The sequence below is a fragment of the Triturus cristatus genome, chromosome 11 (assembly GCF_964204655.1).
Source record: "Triturus cristatus chromosome 11, aTriCri1.1, whole genome shotgun sequence".
NCBI classification, from domain to species: Eukaryota; Metazoa; Chordata; class Amphibia; order Caudata; family Salamandridae; genus Triturus; species Triturus cristatus.
In genome coordinates, this window is record NC_140594.1 from 881,187,051 (window position 1) to 881,209,072 (window position 22,022).

Here is a 22,022-nt window from a genome sequence, read left to right on the forward strand (position 1 = left end):
CTTGTGGGTGCTATTTCTGCATTTGGTAGAAGGAGGGTAACTGAAGCCTTTTACCCCCCTGGTAGGCTAACACACAAGGTCTGGATCGAACTAATCAAGGTGCGGTCCTTTAAGATGGCTGGAAGCGCTAAAGTCAGTGCTCCAGCCTTCCAATAATGAGCATGTGATTACCCAGCACAGCTGAGGCTCGTGCTTGCCCTCAGCTGTGCGCACTTCACCGAGTACGTTGCCCTTGTAGCAGCGCTTGGTGTTTCGTCCGTGAAATTCTTGAGGTAGTGTAGCAGAGATTTTGTTTCGTTGTTCCGTCTGTAGTTTCAGCGGAGCTACGCAACGGGTTTTCCAGGAATTAGAACCTGAAGATTTACGACCTGTCAAAGCACCGGCAGTTCAATCCCGTCTTTGTTCCAGTTTGAAGATTCTGTCAACCCTGTTTCCAGTCACACAAGTACAGCCTTGAAGCAAAACTTTCTAGGAAAAATACTGACAGAGTTCTCAGAATATATTTAATAGAAACCTGTATCTTACCACAGTCTCTCTATGCACAGTTATTACAAACAGTAATTCTCACCAAAAGGCACTAGACTATGAATATTATGCTCAATTTGTAGACCTAGAGAAAATACTTACCAGAGTTGTAGTTCCTGAAGAGTGGAAGGCTTCGTTTATTATCACCTGCAAAACAAAAATAAAAAAAAAGGTAGTTTAAGAAATACATAGTTAATAAACAGCATCTTAGTTATAAAGTCGTTTTGTATTCCTACTGGTAGTTACATAGTTGGAAAATCGTTTTTGGAGTCCTTACTTAAGACTACCATTAATTGAAGAGAGGCAATAGCCCAGTCCTCAAAAGGGTATGTTATAATTGGATTTAGAAAATAATAGAAGTAGTAGACCTTAGAGAAGAACTTAGTAATTGTGTCATTTATTTTGCAGTGTCTAACAACAAAAACAGCGCAAGAAGCAAGATAGAGTAGCTGCTGATAGACGACACCAGAACTTGAAGACAAGGCTGTCTCTTCTCTGTCCCTTACCCCTTCCCCCCCGAGAATCCCTTCATACTTCCTAGCAAGTTACTTCTGGAGCGTGGGGGAAACTCGGAGAGGCATTGGGAACTAGCAACATTCTGCTCCTGTGAAGTACCTTGGAAACTTCAAGTAAGATTCTATCTGACAGATATCCTGTAAGAATAAAGACTAACAATAAATAAGTTATAAGAATCGACTTACAATATTCCCCAAAAAAATTTCATCCATAAGACCAATCAATAAAATCAAGAGAGCTGCGATTCTTAAAAAATGAAAAAAAACCTAAAAGCTAATTTCATGAAGTAACTGAACTTTTTCTTCAAAGCAGCCAAAAGGAATGATGCAAATGAGATGCTGACTGAATCATTATTGAAATTTGAGGACCCCTACTGAGTCTTTACTTGAAGCCGGGGCCCCCACCCTAAGCATTTGCGATGATTTAAACCTCAACATAATACACAAAAAACATACAGAAACAAAGCTTCATCAAACAAATACACAAATGATGTAATATTGCATTTAATTCAAAAGCAAATATAAAAAATGGGAATTAATGGGAATTAATGGGAAGATTGAAGCTTTTCTAATTTCAATTGCGGCCAGTTGTCGTCCATACTATATTCTGTTTGATGCGCTTGTCCTACTCCCAGGATTAATCTAAGGATGCTAACTGTATTTTTAGCCTTCAATTTCAAATGTCCACATATTTACAGAATGTTTTAAAATGTTCAGGTTTCAATGTTGTTCCTTATTTATATACACATTGTTAATCTATTAGTGTTATTTAATCATCTCTTACTGTCTTGGATCCTTAGGAGGTTTCGAAGACCTCCGGGGTTCCACCGGACCACAGATTAAATACCACTGAGCTAGAGCATTGACCAATCAAGCTTTTCTGCTGATTTGAAAAGAATAAGGCTTGCCCAATGTGATCAAGTTGGGTACGCTTGGGATAAATGGTTCCACAGTAAACTGTTTATCCACTAAATCTCGAGGAGCCAAACATTTCTACAGTAAATAAACTGGAGGCATCCATCAAGGAAAACTCTCTACCTGCAAGCAGGCACCTGCTTCTACATACCGGAGAAACGCAGGTGAAATAAATTGGGAAATAGGAAGTTACTTCACTGGACTCGACTGTTGGGAGGTGTGCTACATTCCTTAAGACTGCATCCTGCCAAGGAACGTGTTGTAAAGACATAAGAGGTCTGTACAGTTCCCACTGTACCACATGTGGCTGTCAAGAATCCCAGAACCGGATAATGGTTCCTCTACAAGTCCCAGTGTGCAAATAAAATCCTGACCTGGAGCAGCTAATTATGAATGGACCAGTGATACTTGGCAGGCCTGATTTTAGGCAGAATCAATTCACAGGCAAAAGGTACAAGTGTGGGCAGCTTCTCAAAAGAGTTGACAGGTTTCGTAGGAAAGACGTGCTCAAGTTAAGACAAGCCAAATTACTTTTTCTATAAACAGATTTGTTCATTTTCTCTATGGAAAACTACAGACAGCTTTAGCAGTCATTTGGAGACCGACTATTGCAATACATCTCAATCCCAATACAATGCATGCAATACTTATACTTCTGAATACCAAAAAGTACAAAGTGCCAATTGTGGTTATTTGGTTGTGCTGAACCGGGTCAAAATCACAAGTTCAAGCTAACTGTAGTGAAGCGAGCATTGCATACAGATACCAGGTTAGTTCCAGTGAGTCCAAGTCCATATAGGGAGCTGCAGGGAAGCTTCCCGTTGGCGGTCGCTGGGAGGAGATTTTTGTTGGTGCTAGGAGCAGGTTGTGTGTCGTGGATAATCGATGTTTTGTAAGAAGAGTCTTCGCCGCTTGAGCTTCGCATTGGCGGTCGCCCTGCACTGACACCTTTAACCCTGGGTTACGGAGCTGGCGTGAAAAGTAGATCACTGCTGGAAATTTGCGGGCATCTCAGATGGTCCTGGGGTGATGCAAGGAGTCTGTAGCTGTTCATAAAGAATAAAAAACTTCTGGATCTTCACTTGGAGCTCAGGACGTGTGGTTTTGAGGCAGGAGGAATACACTCTGATGCCAGCCAAGAGTCCAGGGACACCTCTTCATGATCAGGATTCACTCCAGCAGAGGCCAGCAGCTGTAGGGCTCAGGCAGATACATTTGGTGTTTGGCAGTTGCAGAAAAGACCTTTGGAAGCTTGTTGTGTCCCTGAAGCTCAAACAAGAGGCCAGCTAACTGTCCCTTGGAGTCACTTCTGGGGAGCCTTGGTTATAGGCAAGCAGCTCTAGTCTTCCTTCTTCTGGCAGCAGGGAAGTCCTTCTTCTGAATCTTTCACAAGTGCAGGAGTGTTCTGATGAGAGGTTCTTAAGGTGCTATTTCCAGTGCCACCTTGAGGTTTGGGGATCTGCCCCATGTCTAGCATGCCCCTCTCCTGAGTTAATCTCCAAACTGTCTAAGGTAACAAAGGGCAGGAAGGCTTATGTGTGAGCTGCATTATAAGTAGCAGGGCAGGCAGCCCCTAGAAGTCAGGAAGGGCATGTCTATACTAAGGCAACCAGTGGCGGCCAACATGACACACGGGTGAGGGGACGGGGGTCGCGCGGGCATGGGGGGATTCAATAAAAAAAGAACCTTACCTTCCCGGGTCCTGTGTCGTCTCAGCTCCTGGCCGGGTCCCGTGGAACAGGAAGCAGGCAGCCTTCCTACCCTTCCCTAAGCCAATAAAAATGCTGCAATGTTGTGATTGGTGGGGACGGCGCCCAGCCAGGCACCTATGGGGAGCCATTTTCTCAATGTAGGCTGAATCTAGCCTACATGGAGAAAATGGCAGAGTGCGCATGACTGGTTTGGACAGCCCCAGAGGCCCGACCAAACAGTCAGGGCCCACAACATTGGCTAGCCACTCCTCCCCTGCCCTATTGCAGGGCCGCCTACCTGCCCTCCCCCAACCAAACCCTTCTGCTTTCTCGCAGTGCGAGAAGCAGTAACATTAAATGGTATTTTTATGTTACTGCTTCTCGCAGTGCGAGAAAGCAGTGGGGCGACGCTCCTCCACCCACATGGAGTAACCACCCCTGGAGGCTACCCTTTGAATCTCAGGCGGAGTTAAGTACAACTCCCTGATATCCTCCTCAGGAGAGGAACACCCTGTCCCACACACAAGGCCTATTTGTGTGGTGTGAATACACACCTCAAAAACAGAGAGACATTCACAGGTATGTGGCCTTGGACACTTACCGAAAGGCACATTTGGTTTAGGCAGAAATATGCCAACTTTCCAAAAGTTGCATTTTCAGAATAGTAATGTAGAATCTGACTTTGCCATTAAAGAGGACCTTAAAATACAATTCAAATGAGTGGAAGAAGAATGTCTCTATCGGTTCCCAAACTGAAGTTATCACTTATTAAGTGTAATAAGATAACCCAGTGTTAGACTATGGGAGAGATAGGCTTACAATAGTGAAACATGACTATAGGAGTTTTTCTCTGTCAGGACATGTAAAACTTGAAACACATGTCCAACCTTTTAAATATCATTCACCTTGTCCCATGAGTGATTTGGACCTACTTTAGGGTTGACTCAGCAGTATTGAAAAGGAAGGTTTAGGCATGAAAAAGGTGTGTTTTACCAGGTCGAAATGGCAATTTAAAACAGCACAATATGGTGCAGTGGCAGGCCTGTACATGTTTTACAGTGCTACTTTAGCGGGTGACACAATGAGTGCTGCTGCCCACTAGTAGTATTTATTTAAAGGCCCAGGGTAATTTACAAAATACTAAAGACATATAAATACATTAAATGTACCAATCAGGTGATTAGCAGGAGTAAAGTGCACAGTGTCCTAAACGCCAACAAAACCTAGTTCAGCGAATTAGGGAAAATATCGTGGGTGACCCTGCAGAGGTTGCTCTGTCCAACAGGGAATGACTCAGGAAGGAATTTATAGCCTTCTTCAATAGAGAACATTTCCTGGAAAACTACAGAAGTGCAGCCATCTCAGATTAGGAAACATAACTCCTTCCCTGTGGCACAATCTGTGGAATATGGGAGGGAAAAAGGCTGGTTAGGCCTGCGGCATAGAACTTGCCACCAAGGAGAATCCTCCCACTGATGGAGGAAGACCAGACAAGGAGCCACCAGTAGTGTGCTGGCAGTCACCTAGTAAGTGGCGTTCTGCTGTGTGGGGCCCAACCAATGCTGCGCTGCATTTTCCTGTTGGCATGCAGGAGGGCATCTATGTCCCACCAACACTTGATGGACTCCTTACAGCATGGTGTGTGAGACAAGTATGGTGGCCACAGGAGAAGCTATGGTAGTGGCATAACACTTCCTTTCTCTCTGCTTCCCATTTTTCTCAAACATGTTCTTTATTATACCCACCATTTCCCTCAGTAACCAACTTTTGCTTGGCTCCCAGTGCTTTCACACCTCTCACGCTATGTTGGCCAGCCTTGGTGCAGTTGACCATCTTTAAATCTTTTTTAACCTTTCCAAAATGGCTGACATCAATTGCACACAGACACACATATCCTACTGGCATCTTTGAATGTGTTTTGTTACATTTAAAGAACTCCCTTTCAAAGATGTCCTCCAAGGATGTGCGAACATCAAAAGCAACATCTTTAATTGGATTTTTATCGTTATAGCCTATAAAGCCGAAGAAGGCCATCGAAGATGGCATGCACTTCGGGATAATGTCTGAATTGGGTTTCTCTAGCAAGCAATCAATGAATTTCACAGGTGAGTCTTGTCAGTTTTCCCAATGCTTGTTTCAAAATTCAGGGACACTATCTTGCACCTCTTAGGTCAATCAGAATGTAGCAAGCAGGTACTACTTGTGAGGGTAAAGTAAAACAATTGAACAACACAGGATTATGTTGTACACATTCTGTGAGGTGTCCCATCAAGACTCATAGTTATGTTGAGTCACACTGCAGGACAAGGTCAGGTGCTCAATTCCTCCTATTTCTCCTATTTTTGTAGGTAGGAGGATGGAGATGCCGAAGCTCTGAAAGGAGTTCGTTAACTTTAGTGTCAAGGCTATAATGCTTTAGCCTTCATGGAAGTAGGAGAAACTGACTAAATGTTTAGTGAGGTGGAATCCATTGCAGTCTTTCTAGAAAAACCCAAGGTGAAGAATTGTACTACTACCAGCAAATGCACTATGTGAATGAGCCTTTCTGTTTTTCTGCTTTTCTTCTTTTTCCGTAGTAGCCATTGTGGTTGGGATAGTTGAGAATGGGGTCAGGTCTTGTGCTGTCAGGGGTTCAAGGGATGCTACTATCAAACTTTACATGGTTGATTATATTGTTGTGGAACTACTTAACATTTGTTGTATAGAACTCCTGACTTCCCTCTGCTTGCCCATCTGAGGCTTTCTAAATTTGGATAATGTCCTGATAGATATTCTCTATGAGTTTGAAAAAGCGATTTTCTTTCATGTAATCTGTCCAGCCTTTGCATAATTCGCATTCCTGGATCAACTTGAGCTGTCATTATGTTGTAACTATATTTTGTTTGGAAAGAATAATTAAATGTATTAGTTTTGAGAAAGAAGATGAATTGTAGAGTAGCTGGCTCATCACATAATGATTCATGGGTTGGCTCTAGGGTAAATTAAGGTATTCTTTTCACTTTAACTCTTTACTGAAACCTTTTTATTATCTTATCTACTCCATCCTCTATTATATTTGCCCAAAGATAAACTGTTTGTAATAAGCTCATCAGTTTCGCAGTTTTGTTTAACCTTGGAAAGGTAATGAACATAAATACCAGGGCTCCAGTTGAAATGGTATCACGTTGTCTCAGGATAGCTTAACTGTCTCAAACAAATATGTCTAATGAATCAATCAGTTTTTATTTTGTTTTAAATCAGTATCCAATCGAAAATGAGTATTTCATTATTAAATCATATCAACAATCAGTCTATTCTAAGAATAAATCATTCATTTGAACTTATTATTTGCAATAAGGTTTGCTCACAAATTCTCTCAAATACTAAAGTGTTTGTGAAAAGATTCCTAGTCCTCTAGATGAAGTTTAAAATATTTCCGAATAGGCCCAAATCAAGTAAAAAAATAAAGTATTTGGGGCTTTTCCTATCCTTTGCAGACCCTGTTGCCCAGAATCCATCTAATCTACAGGTAGCTGTTTGATAAATGTAACATCTCTTTTGTCCTTAGTCTTTTCGTGTATCTTCTGTCCCCAGATTCATAACCAAAACACGGAGCATGATGATGTTTATTAATACAATCACATTAATTTGAATCATAACTCCTGCTAAATTTCATGCATAGTTGATATAGGCACAGATTCTATTTTACATACATATCACACAGTTGGCTATAGTGACTTTGTAGTTATGGATGACTTGCTTCTATAAAGGAAGTACATTTGTATTTCTGATACGTTTAGCACCATTTGACATATCTGCACAATTCCCAAAGTACTTTTCGATGTTAGAAATATTTTCCAAAGTTATGTGCAGATTATTCAAAGGGACACAGTTACCAGTGGTGGCAGGTAAACCATTGGTGCTTCCTACTAAAAACCCCAAAGGAATTTTTGGTCAAGTATTCAGCAAAAACTACATGGGCAGCTGGACACCAAAGCATCCAGGAGAGCAGTTGCTGCGCCAACTAGAAATTATTTTGAGTTGTGTTGTAAATTTGAAAAATATGCTTCATAACTTAATTTTGAAATGAAGGCAGAATTTGATTAGATGAGACTTAAAGTGTACCTCATATGATATGCTACTGGCATTTTAGTAGTCTCTTCAGACATTAAGTAATCTGGTTGAATCCACACATATTTGTTAGTGTATGTGATCATTTTAAAACACCAATGTTGTAGGCATGTTTGGTGAGGAAAAGAAGATGAGGTATGGAAGAACATTGGAAAACTCTGCATAATCCTTTTTGAAAGAGTATTATGGTAATGGGTATGATTTGCTGGCTGTTGCTTTGGAGGAGTAACAATATCCTTTAAGGGTGAAGCTGTCTTTCCCATCCACATTTTAGATCAGGTCCTCAAATGTTAGTTTCAACTGTGCCCTAGTTTGTAACAAGATTGGGAGTTTAAGTTTGACTGGGTAAACAACACACAGGTCTGTGTAGATAACCTCTCTAATGTTGATTAATGCATTAGCTGATCTTTTAGCTGGGCTAAAACCTATTTTCTGGTTGTCTGTTTGCGTTCCAGAATTCTGTTTGGGTTTTGTCAGTCCAAGATAGTTTTGTTGACACCAAGGGGTCTACAATAGATTTTGTTTGAGATGAGACTGACGATTGGATTATTGACAGATTTGGGAATTTCATCCCAGAGAAACCATACATGTAATTGGCATTTGGGGTGTTGTTTGCTGCCTTCACCTCGGCGTTCACCTTTACCATTTTGATACGTTCAGTTGCTGGCATCTGGGCTCTTAAAGGATCAATCAAAATCGGTAGCCATAGAATTACAGAACATTCCTATCCTGATGTCAAATAATGTCTGTAAATTCTGCAGAAGACTGTGGTGATGTCTTTTATTCATAATTTGTATACACTTATGTCAATAGGTCATACTCCCTCTTCAGATTGGTTCTGCACACACCTGTGGAGGACCCTGTCTGTCAAACCCTTGATCTGCCACGCTATTGGGAGTTGTGTGGACTGTCATCATTTTAAAGGCAGTGCCCCTGCTGGCTCCACTGTCAGAAAGCTTACTCTGATGGTCTGATAGAATAGAGGTTGTCAGAGTACCAATATTAAACCCTCAACGCCATGTGAAGTGGAAGATCTGATGTATTTCTTTTTCTGTACATGACCGCCAGGTAAGAAACCTGAGATTTGAGGCAAACCCCTGAGGGAAACTTTGTGTATGTTGTGTGCAAAATCAAACAAAACAAATATATATGAAAAAATAAATTATGACTGTTCAGTGGTTTCCTGGATAAAAGCTGCCCCAGGCATATCTCTTCCCTGAATTATATATTTCTTCAATGAATGCCAATCCCTTCACTGCCTCTCCTCTATTCATGCATTTTGTTTCGGAAAGCTTCTGTGAGGTACCCTTCTACCTAAGCACGTTATTCTAAACTAGATGGCCTTACTTCAACCACAGGAAAGTCTATTGAATATCCTCCCTAGTAGTATCTAAAATGACAAAAGACAAAGTATAACCCACATGAGTAACTGTACTTAAGATCTGAGTTGAAGTTACCAGCAACTATCACTAAAATCGAGGTCTTCTGATTTTCAAATAATCATTTTAGATATGAAAAGACCTGTTGAAGGATCAGGCTCAGAACCGCCTCCTGGGTTTTGTTAAATTAAAGAGACTCAATTTAGATCCAATGGAAAAAATTATTTTCTGATCTTGTTTTAATACCTGGACATGTTTGTGACTTACAGGCTTCTAGGGTTATGTACCGTTGACTTACATTATACGAGTTATGATTTCTGCTGCACCTTTTAGTGTTAGCCTGGTCTTTTGATGTTGTGTCAGAGCAGCGGTGTAGCACAAGGATGCGTTTAAGTGAAGGTTTGCACATAGAGCATGACTTGAGTGGGCCTATTTAGTATGCCAAACACACAAAATGTTTGTAAATCAAGGAGTTTAAAAAGTGACAAAACGTGGCACTTTTCCCAGAACAGATGGAGATTCCCACACTCAAGATTGAAACTACGCATCTCAATATAGTTGCACAGACAACAATCTTAGCCTCTGACACAGCGGTGGGAGATAAAAAGTAGTACATAAAGAGGGGTGGTGGCGGGGCAAAGTTGGCATTGAACACTTATATTCAGTATAATCTAGCAATGTTAAAGATCAGTAGAACCCCATTATTGGTTCCCAGGCTGCATAATTGATACTGGTGGTATGTCTTTATGGGCATTATTTAACTTCATTTGACTGTGCAACTCAGGAAGGATTGGATCTAAGAGAGCAGCTTGTCGGGGAGTTTGGATGCAAGTAGCAAAAATCTCCTGTCTCTGCTGTTATTTTCTTCGTTTGCTTGTTTTTTAATACATACATTTAAAATTGATATTAACAATAGGATCATGGTGCTCATTAAACAAGCTTTAATACATTCTAATATGCAAGATAAAGGTTACCATGCAGTGCAATAAATTTATTATAGCACAATTGATCGAGTAAAACACATGTAAAATCTGCAATTAAGAAGCGTGGCAGATAAGACAATTAAAAGCTGTTGACATAACAATTTCTCTTGTAATTAATTGTCTTTTGAAATCAACTTGCTCTTAATGGTTTTGCTTACAACCTGTGAGGAATGGTATGCGTAGATTCCAGGTGCCCGGAGTACACAGTACCAATTGGAATCCCCATATCCAATTCCTAGAATGATAAATTAAACCTAGTGGCATTGTCGCCGTTAATAAAGTTGATATGTCCCACATGTGGCGTAGAGAAACCTGTGCAGATCTGGAATTACTGTCTGAAATTTCCCTCCGTATTCCTTTTTCTGAGAGGGTTTCCTTGCTAAATGGCCTTTTTAGGATTGTGTAGGCATGGCTTTGGTGTCATAGCTAGAACACACGTCCCTGAGTGCAAAAGTAAAGAAAAGAGATCGCATTTCACAAAGTGCTTTGTGATGGCAATCTCATTGGTTTCCTCCTTTAAATGGACTCAGGCTCTCCATGAAAATCAATCTGCCATCTTTGAGGCGTTTAATCAGATAATCAAACATTTAAGACTTGAAGAAAATTCATTCATAGCTTTGCATTCATTGTAACTTTAAAATCAATCTACCCGTGGTTATAATGTTGGTTGGCATATTATATTTTAAATGTGACATCACCACCTCTTAGTAGCTCGATTGTTCTATCTTTCTTATCTAAAAGCGGACGCTTCTTTCTCAATGAGTAGAGGAGGCAGTGCAAGATCTTGGCTACTTCATTCACCTTTGACTTGGTGTCAAAGGACTCACTGAATCAGAGGAGGAGCATTTTAATGTTCTTTTTTAAGCGTCATCATGGTGTAGCCGGCTTTCATCTTGGAATTAAAAATGGTCCAGAGGTTTGGTATTTCCAACAGATAGCGCATATTTCCCCTCTCTTTAGAGTGGGTTTGGAGTTGATGAGTAATTTGTAGTTGCTTGACTAGGTTCACAATCAAGGGGCCCTATTGCTAACAGGGTGCACTTTTCCTGTTTGCTCCACGGCACCCCAGAAAGCAGGTGCGCCGGGTGCAAACAGGGCAATTGCGTTCTATTAGGAAGAATACACTGCCCTCAGGGAAGCAGCCCACTCGCACTGCTCACAGGGCAGAAAATTCAAGAGAAATATGGAGCAGCTGTTTGAAAACTGCTCCGTGTTTCCATGTGCAGGCAACAACCTGCCTGCACCTTCAAGGGAGAGATCTGCTTGCAGGCGTACGCAGTGAGTGACTGCACCCGCCTGCAAGTGGATGTCTTGGGGAATCCATGGGACCTTCTTTTTCCTCTCCAGAGGACTGCCTTTAAGAGGGGTCACTGAGAGTGCTCCACCTTTTTGTGATGCACTTTCAGTGCGCCTCCTGAAGATTCGTTGCCTCTGGGCCCACGTTAGTAATATGGCACGGGTGCAGAGTCAAAGGGATTCCCTCATTTGCATGGGGCCATCCTCACATGCAAATCAGGAAACACCCTCTCCCAATAGCATTGTCGCAACAAGTGCGTCGGCGCTGTCTGTGTTACAGAAGGGCCGCATAAGCGTCTACGACCCCTTCTGTGAATCCAAAGTGCCCCGGGGCGCACAAAGCAGGCATAAACGCCCTTTGGGCCCACGAGGCACTTCTGTAGCACAAGCCCTGCTCAGTATGTGAGCATTTAAATGTTGTCATAGACTGTCCAAGCTCAAAACTTGTAAATAAAGCATTGGGTTTAGATTGTGATTGTTGTTCTGGTACAAGTACATCATGGACCAAGCAGTGAAGATGTCATCTCTTTACTTCTAACCTGGTCCTCAGTATCAAGGGCAGATTTCGCACTTAATGTATCCAGTTGATATTCATCTTGGACACTGTGTAGAGCATTGACATTATCGAGTTTGCTATGCTGCTGAGAACAACGGCGTGGAGGCTAGTGTAGATACAAAGACGGATTTCCCTATTTTACCTGGGAGTGAAAAGTGCACTCTCTATTTCCACATCAATTTGGTGGTGATGGTGCTCTCTTAGTGGGTGCCTGGCTTAGGTAGAATAATATACTGAGATGTATAAGAATTAGAGGGATGATAGGATAATGATGAGGCTGTTAGCTATTGAAGAGTCAACCCGCCACCTTTGGTCAACCGATTTTCAGTAGAGGTGAGTTTTTTCGGAGATGTGAGTGATGTTGCGTTCCAGCTCTCGGCCACTGAGTTGTGTGCTGCCCACAAATCAATCTAATAATTTAAAGCTATTAAAGTGAATGGGACAGAGGGCTGGTCTGAAATAATAGGCATGGCCCGTCATTTCAGTCGATACTATAACTTGATCGTGTAGTCGGAGATCTCTTACACATTTGTTTGAAAATAAACATAATTTCAAGGTAATTTGGAATTCACTCTAACATTTGCTTATTCTTTTGGTTCTTTTAGAGCTTGCTACCTGAACCCCTGTCTGTGCACAGCAACTCAGTGAAGGTCCTGAAAGCTCTATGGGAGAAGGTACAGCTCAAAGGAACTCATAGATTTGAGACTGCAATGATCCAGTCTACCTTTCCACATAAAAAGGTGAAAAATTAAATGCATGATAATAAATACACTGCTTATCGCACAATGCCTAGAATTTGTAACTGATTATTTATAACATATAAATATCAGGAAAGACTACATTTGAAAAGTAAAGGGTGAATATATTTTGCTAAAGTAGAAGGTGAAAACATTCCCCTAAAACATTTACCAATCATCAGCTTTGATGACTATATTAAAAGCAAAATATTGGCAGCTATTGTCTCCTATGTTGACTAAAAGGAAAGGTATTAGTTGAATATTAGAAGCCAGATTTGAAATATATAAAAAACATTCTGTGGTCTTCTTCAATCAGAATAAATGTTGAATGTAGATGACCTAGGGTAGTTTTGTGTGCTCAGCTCAAAATTAGATGAATTGCACAAGGACTATTGTCAATACCAGGGGCGACTCCCCGCCTGCAGTAAGCTCAGCAGACTCACACAAATAAATAAAATGGCATGTTAATTCTATTTTACTTAAATGCTGCAGTGCGAGGGCAGGGACCGGGCTGAATCCTGCAATTGCTGAATTGCAGCTGCCCCTGCAGTACACCTGTCGGGTTTGCTGGCTCTATTGCTACAGCCAGAATGACATGCACACTGTAAACCCAGCAATCCCCTGGCTGTTAAACAGCCGGGGGATTGCTGGCACAGGCCCCCAGCCTCAAAATGAGCGCTAGATTACCCTGCTCACACCAATCCTGGAGCTGCTCTCAGCATGAAAGCAGCTCCTTGATTAGTTGTATTGGTGTCCACTGAGCAGGAAGAAAGTCCTTTTCTTTCCTGCTTGTGGACGCTGATCAGGGAGAGAGGTGTGCACCCAGGGTAGTAGTATATGGTGAGTTTGGTGCCTTAGCGACTCACCATATTTTTATACTTGTAGTCGCCACTGGTCTATAACTAAGCTATACACAATGTATTATAAAGATGTGTATCCCTCTGACTTTTGTACAGCATCCATCTGGAATGTCAGCAATAACAATGCTGCTACAGTCGTTTATCATTTGATATTAGTGTGAATTGATTTTCAAGTTTTAATAAAATGTAGCGCCATTTATTTTACTTGTATTTGCGCTTAAAGTGACCATAACATAATATTATTCGATCTTTAGTTATATAGTAGTTCCAAGAATCCTATTATTCCTGTACATCCTGTCAACCTTGTTATCCTGCAATAAAGCCCTGTTGCTAATAAGAGCCTGGTTCTCATTCGGGAAGTAATCCTTATCCGATCTGGAACAGTTACCAGCCAATTTGGGGTTACAAGTCTAGAAATTATGATCACACTTCCAGTTTTCCTGTGCGCAGATATTTCACTAGCTAAAAGCAGGTAGGTGCTCTGGAGAGAACCATGAAACATCAGGAATGCACCCAGATATCCAGTGCTGTGATATTGGTTTGTACTGTAAATCCTCCTTTGTTAGTGTTGAGAGACCCGCAGGTCTATGAGCATTCATACTAAGCCTTACCAATATAGCATAACATGTCATTCTAAGAGCTTCCCCAGAGTCTAGGTCACAATACCATTAGTATTGCTAACACTGTTGTAGGAATACTGAATCAATGATACTGCTTCACTCCAAATGGAGTGGAAGACTTCAAGAAGTAAGGGGCCCATTAGTATGGCAGCCGGAGGCACCACCGCAGTGCTGGCAGTGGCAGAAAATGCTTTTTTCCACACGCCAGCAGCTGTCCTCACGCCCACCATATTAGAACGGCCAAACATAGCCAATTTCCCATCCGCCGCGGTGTGACGCAAACTGCGATCAAAGTGCACCTGCCACCGCGGCGGTGGGAGCCAATGGAGACTCACCGCCGAGCGGAATGACATCCCATCCGCTGTACAAATCAGGATGCCCCAAACAGCCAGTCGCACCGCAGCAGAGAAACCGCCCAACCAGAGACGGCGGAAGCACAACAGCGGAGCGCGAAACCTGAGTCCTGGGCCCTTCCACCCGGTCCCGACCTCAATGGATCCAGCTCTAAAAGGCTTCCCGGTGGTGTACCTGATACATTACCAGCAAGTCATGGACCGCCGCGGACGACGCCGCAGGTACACAAACACACAACTCCGCACACAACCACAACACACAACTCATGGGCAGATATAGGGTTCCTGTCCACACCAGACACCCTGGTGGGGACAGGAACACATCCACAAGTGTACCCACACGTCTTACCTGTCACAAAATCACCTCTCTGCATCCAGGTCACCCACCAACCGTGATTTCAATGCAATGTCCCGGTCTCGTCACAGCAGCAGTGACGCGGGAAAAAATGTGCACTATGTAGAAGGTGGGGCCAGGCATGGGCAGTCCACAAAGATCATAGGGCCACACCTCCAGCCTTCACACACTAGGCCCCTCCAAAACATGAAGGGACATGCCATGTGCCTCCCTTGTGCTCCCCCATGTACAATAACCACACAGGTGAACCCACACCCTGCACCACACACCAAACAACTAGGGAGACATCCTTAGCAGGTGGGGCTGCAGAGGAACACACAGCAGAGAAGCACAGGGCCAGGGCAACCCTCACACCACACCTACACCACACTCATAGCAACAAAACTGAGTACAAGCACAAAATGAGCACACATACATGATAGGAACAATCGCTCAACGGAACACACAGCCTGTCAAGCCACACAGACATACCCCACACTGACACACAGCCACATAATCAGAACAGATGTCAGCAGCAATGGAGGACAACACATAGGAAAGCTAAAGTGAGGTGCACACAGATGGAAGCCCAAGGAGCCAACCACTAAGCATGTGTACATCACATGCAAGATAAGGAACATATAACAACACCCTTAGCCCATCAAATCACACATGGCTGGCACAGTGAGTGAAATCAAACAACAGTTACCTCTGTGCAACACTCAGGGAGACAGCAAGGCAAACCATGTATAGGCCCAGGATTGAAATGAAGTCTCTGGAGTCAAACAGAGAACAGCCACACATCTGCATCCAACTACTTGACAGTTGACAGGTGTGTGTCAGCAGCACCAAACACAGGGCCCATTGTTACACTCCATGGCTGTCAAACACAAGTAGGATCCTTCACACATCACCGCCCCCAACCTTACACCTGCAGCACACAACACCAGTGTCAAACACACAGAAGGGTGCCAGCAATGTCCAGCAAATACATTGACAAACAATCACACTCCCTGGGGGGCATCCATAAACATCACACACACACTCATGGATGCCTGAACCAATGATGGCACAAAAACAACAGCCAAACACAAAACTCAATAACAACATACATAGAAGTACAACAAGACCAGATCTGACCTGAGTAGCAAAACTCTAGAAAGGCAATGTGAGCACAAACAGAACAGGAGAACACAACCTCATCAGTCAGGAACAATGCACAGATAACATACCCCAACATAGACAAGAAGTGCATCATCTCAAAACAATTATGGACACCACTGGGACCCATGGGCCTACAATGAAATACAGACAGACATACCACACCAACCATCAAATCAACATGTTGTTATAGTGTACCATATGCATGCATATGCACAATCCTGACAAATGACAGGTCACATATGAGAGGAGAAAAGCCCAAGGATGCACCCAAAACAAGCCCAGGAAGAAGAATAGCCCTAAGTGCATGTGACAGACACACACATAATGCACACTACACTGGAAACACACATCTTAAGGAATCACAACACACTAACAAAACACACACACTGACCTGCAAATAGAACATCACACACAGAGCATCTGTCAGCTGCAAGAGACAACACAGCCCAAACACAGCACATATCAACATCAAACACACAAGAGATGCACATGCTAATACATCACATTGCGAACACAGCAGGACATCAGGGGGTGCACACCAGGCAAGGACAAGGCAACATACACTCACAGCACTGCATGCACGACAAGCAGTATGTGCACACCAAACATACCAGGCACACACATACAGGGGAGGCTGGTGCATAGGGGCGAGATGGGCGTCGCCCTCCCACCCTGGGGGACCAAAAAAATGCCTGATGAAAAACACTGAGCAGCTAGGAATAAATTGTGCTGGCTGCTAGTGCTCAGTGAACAAACATGTACAAAATTGGGGTTTTCTTTAGGGGGGTGTGGGGGTATGGCCTTTGCTCTGCTCTGCAGTGTCACTGCACATGCTTTTGGCTGGGCGAAGATTTCTTCGCCCTAGAGCCAGAAAGCAGGGCAGTGACGACAAACTGGTGGGTGCAGCCTATTGCTAACTAGCAGAATAGTATGTCGATTTTGGGCGTTATTCCCTTGGCCCAGGGCGGAGCTGGAGGCCCTCCATTAATTCCAATGGCCGAGGGTGGAGCATTCCGGCAGGTTTAGAGTTTGTGGGGGTGTGGCAGTGGCCTTTGTCTCCTCCACCAGACCCAGCAACAGTTGTTGTTGTTCAAGTGATTGGTTTGCTGGGGTCTGGGGGAGGAGTCGATTCGAAATCGAAAGACCAACAATTCCAGATTTTTCCAGTTTGGGCTTCTGCTTGCATGCTCTCATTGCCACGCTCTGCACTCTGCTGCAGTCCAGGAGGAGCTCCGAGCCTTGATTCATTGACTCGAGAGCACCGATCGAGGCAGCCTGTAATTTCATTCATAGTCATCATCATGCACATCACGTTTAACACGGGGTAAGGGAAGTCGACTGGACTTTAAGTAAAGTTAAAGTCTGTCTGTCTCACTCAGAGTGAAAGTGAAAGTAAGTGTTTCAATGGCTGTTTAAGGTGTAAGAGAGGCCTAACTTCCCCCCAGATAACAGGCGCGCGCCAAAGTATTTCTTCCTGAGAGTTATTATTATTCTTTCGTCACAAGTTCGCCCACACTGCTCTGTTCTGACCCGGCCTCGGTGAGTATTTCCTTTTAAAGACACGTTTTGGGCTGAGTGAGTTCATCCAAAAGGCCTCCTGCGTTCTCAGGAAAAAGCCTTCCATGGCTGGCATGTGAGAGAGAATTGTGACAGCAGAATAATATCTGCCTAGTGTGTCATCCGAATCCGATAAGAGTATGTTTCATGGTTTAATTAAATAAAGTATTGAACCATTTATTCAACCCCGCCCCGAGCCTGGACGGTGTGCTGAGCTCCTGCGCTGCGTGTGCGGACAGGCTCCGGGGCCGTGGGAGCCTGTCTGAGCCCGGGAGGGTTGGTGGGGGGAGGGGTGTTAAATTTGGGCATAATCACAGAGCCTGCAGACGCACACACATTATTAGTAATTTCCAACAAGGGGGGCGTTACAATGCGGGCCCTCAGAATTTCCACAAAGAAGTGCGAGGCTAGAAAACACACGGTCCGGGTGCAAGGAGGTACCCAAGGGTGTTATCAAGGGATGACTATCACAGGAGTGATCATCTCACATCAGTAAGACACTCTCAGAATCTCAGAGGACAAGCCACACATGATTTCTTGTTTACTTAAAAACAGAACTATACACAATAAATTGCTATAGAGGTGCGGTTTCTCTTGTTCTACTGGGTTAAAAAGCATATTTACATATCTGTAAAAAATAATGTATTGTATACAACTAACGTGCTATTAGCCACACCATCAACTAATGTACAACGACTATTACCACAACACACAGCCTGGAACACTTTTTCTTTTATCACCTGACAGAGTTGTGCTATCAAGGCAATTGTTAAAGAGGCACACGTCCAAACACCCCAGGCACTCAGGGCTCTCAACCACAAACTCAAACGTAGGCAGAAATAAACAAAAGGGAATCTGGTAATTCGATTCTTTAGAATGAAAGGATTAGGCAGATATTATATTTTAAAGGTGGGTGTAAAACTTGCGCCAAATAGGCTACTGTGCTAAAGATTTAGATAGCCTCCAGGAACGAGGTCGAGTTGGAACTCATTGAACTGATTTTAGGGGAAGGGACATTTATTTTTCCCAGGCAGAGGCGTGGAATCAAAGGCAATCAAAATACAAATATGCAAACAAATCAGCAGTACATGGAACACACAGGAAACACTAAACACATACTGTAGATTAACAAATGTAGCCCACAGTGCTACTGTACATTTTTAAGTTTAAGGCACATTGTTCAGGCGTGTTCGCCTTTTACATTCATGTTGTGCGCTTTACCCTTTCCCCATACTTGGGGAAGGGTAAGCTTGGCCTGTTCTTCAAACCATTCACTCCCGAGCCTGGACGGTGTGCTGAGCTCCTGCGCTGCGTGTGCGGACAGGCTCCGTGGCCGTGGGAGCCTGTCTGAGCCCGGGAGGGTTGGTGGGTGTAGTGTCCTGCAGGACACGTTCTAGTGTCTCGACAGACACTGTTTTAGTAGCCACTCCCCTATGGGAGTGGACACACACACACACCCCACACCCATCCATCACCGGCGTCACGAGTGACGTGACCCGGCGAATAAAGGGGCCCGAGTGCACGTGCTCGAGGCCAGTTGAATAACGGTAGCCACGATGTCTGTGTCATTTATTCCTTAGCATGTGGGCCCAGGGCCCACACCATCACAGTGGCGACGAGCGGGATGATCCCGCGTGTGCAGCCGCATGTTTGAAGGTGGTGGAAGGGGGAGAACGTTGCCTGTGGTGAGGGCACCCCCTGGAGCAGGCGAGAGAAGCACCCACTCGCCCACGGGGCGTGTGAAGAGCTCTGCACGTGAGAGGGGTTCGGGAGCCCACCCCGTTCCTGCAGTGCCTGCATCGACTGTGCCCCCCTGCGCCGAAGCGCTAGACGCGCCTGCCAATCCGAGAGGGTGAGAAAGAAGCCAAGTAAGAGTCCACCCCGCATGAGACGAGCCTGCTGCCTGTGAAAACGGCGAGGTAAAGCCCGGGGAGAGCTGACGACAAGGCGGGCGGGGCTGGACTGCTGAGACTTCAGCCGCCGATAGCCGGAGGCCAAGTGACGCCAGAGGAGCAGGCCAAAGGTGAGCAACTGCGGGGGACTGCAAAGCGAAAGAGAAGCACCCCGGATGAGCTGAGGTCAACACTAGACTTTAGTAAGGCTGCGTAGCACCCAGGCCATAGCTCCGACGCCCCCCGTGCAGCGCGCGCACTAAATGAAGCTGCTGCGGGCGGAAGGGGTACAGAGAGAAGAAAGAGGGTGGCCCGCGGCCGTCATGAGCTGCAGCCAGGCCCCCTTCCCCGCTCCAGTGCAACGTGTAAGCTGAGCGACTGCAACGAATATCAGACTGGGCTGTCGCGAAAGCCCGCAGGGACAGTGGAGTCTTTCCAGTTCCGCAGCATACCTAAATATCAAGGGTGCACATCGGAAATAAGTGCAGGCGGGCAAAGACACAGTAAGCGGCGTGTCACCGCATAGTTGCCCAGCAACTCGGCCGAAGCGTGTACGCTTCCCGCAAGTGTAATTAGCACCGGGAGTACCAGCCAAAGTGGAGGAGTAACCGGACAGAGGAAGCGGCAGGACAGTAAAGCCCACAGCGTGTGCCAAGCTGTGGGGGTAAATCCGGATGAAACGAACGACGTGGCACCCCAAGGAGGCCCTGGCTGCAACGAAGGTAGAGTGCTAAAAAAAAAAAAAAAAAAAAAAAGGCAACTGTCAGTAGGTGGAAAAATAGTGTAGGCACCTACCAAGAGCGCTGGGTCTCAAGGAGTTGATGTAGCCGGGGGAAGACTTCGCGCTGGTGACAGGAAAAACAAAGACAGCGCGAGGCCTCAGGCATCTAGAAACCAGCCTAGATCACGCTTGAAATATAGAGCCACTGCCATCTAGCGGCCGTCTAGCGGTAATGCAGCTGTTTAACAAGTAACGAGCAACAGAACGGGGACAGAATGATTAGAGAGTCCTAAGGTTACTCGGAGAGAGACAGTTCAAGGCTGCTGTGACCCACCGAGAAGAAGTGGCTAAGAAAGAGCTGCCTGGGTGGCAAGTAGGTGCATGAATAAATTAAGTGCCAGGGGGAACAGCAGCATGAGGTAGCAGCGAGAAAGGCACCAAAGGCACTATGTGAGTTGTGCGCAGGAAAGCGTCTGAGCACGTGAATGCACCACAAGGACAGTTTTTGCACCCACTGCTGAAGCACACTAAACAAAAAATAAAAGGGGACAAGCAGCCCCATGTTGTTCTTGTGCGAAGTGAAACAAATAAACTGTGGCAAGAGAGGATGCAAACCCATAGTAGCCATCCACAGCCGGTCAGCCAGCACACACACACCCATGTGCATCGTAAGCCACACAGGCCCCTAGGAGCGAATGCCCATTATTGCGGACAGGGGCACAGGCCAGCAAGGTACCAGTGGGAGCACTAGCCCACCAAGGGGTACATTTCCGAAACAAAGGAGAAGTGGAAAGGAAAGGGCACCGGCAGAGTTCAAAGTTACCTCTGACCAAGGCAGGACGGACTACCACCTCTCTGCAAACTACGGGAAGAAACTGACGAACACCATAGGAAGGTGACAGTAACATGGAAAAACCAAGCGGCAAGGACCGTCCTCGGCAAGGTTTGCTGATCAAGCAGAGGCTCAAGGGAACCCTCCCTGCCAAAAGCGCAAGAAAGTCTGGTACAGAGAGAGCGCCACCAGCGGCGGTCCACCGCCACCACAGGTGGGAGGAGCGCCACATGCCCCTGGCGGTGATTGAGCACCACCGCAAGGAGGGAATGCAGGCACGCCAGGTGCGGGAAGAGGGCGCCCCAAAGAAGACGCAGTGTGCGCAGTCCGCAGTGCGGGACACATGCGCCCAGAAGCATGAATACCCAGGGGGAAAAGAGACATCTCTGAAGAAAAGAAGCACTGCCGGAATTGGCAGGGAGATCCCTTACATCTCCACAGCAATGAAGCCCGGAAGAGGCCAAACGCAGCACAGTGTCCTCCCTCACGCCGCCTCAAGCAGGAGTCGTCAGTGACCCAAGGCTGACGAGAGGAGAGCCGTACACCACAAGTGGCCAGCCGCCACCACAGCTCACCACTGCCCGTGGAAGCCATTCCCTGGAGAGGGAACACCCGGAGCAGGAGCTTCAAGAAGCGGCCTGAAGAAGGAGCATCCACGATGAATGGCTGTTCGCCATGCAGCCGAGAGGAGCGACTGAAGGTTCGCCTGAATGGTCAAGAGACCATTGAAGTTAATGGGCCCGTTGGCCTTGTTAGAACACAGTGCATGTCACTGCACCCGGAGGAGAAGCAGAAGAAGAAAAGTGAAAATCGTTTCACCCAGAAGAGCTGGCCACCCGCAGGTGCGTCAAAGACAACGAGTGGAGAAGCACAAGGACTCATAGCACCACAACCCAAGAACACCTCCAAAGACACCAGACCGACACCAAGGCGGACCGACGGCCCTGGCGATAGCACCAAGGGAGAACCACACGTGAGCCGC

The 22,022-nt window shown here is 45.1% G+C and overlaps 1 protein-coding gene across 1 annotated transcript in view; it reads left to right on the top strand.

Moving 5' to 3' along the window:
• The window catches only part of VEPH1 (ventricular zone expressed PH domain containing 1), a 1,846,458-nt gene that overhangs the window by 1,140,897 nt on the left and 683,539 nt on the right, over positions 1-22,022 (top strand). Inside the window, exon 11 of the mRNA XM_085634750.1 lies at positions 12,576-12,710. Coding sequence (XP_085490876.1) covers positions 12,576-12,710 — 135 coding nt within the window. The remainder of the gene's footprint in view (positions 1-12,575; positions 12,711-22,022) is intronic.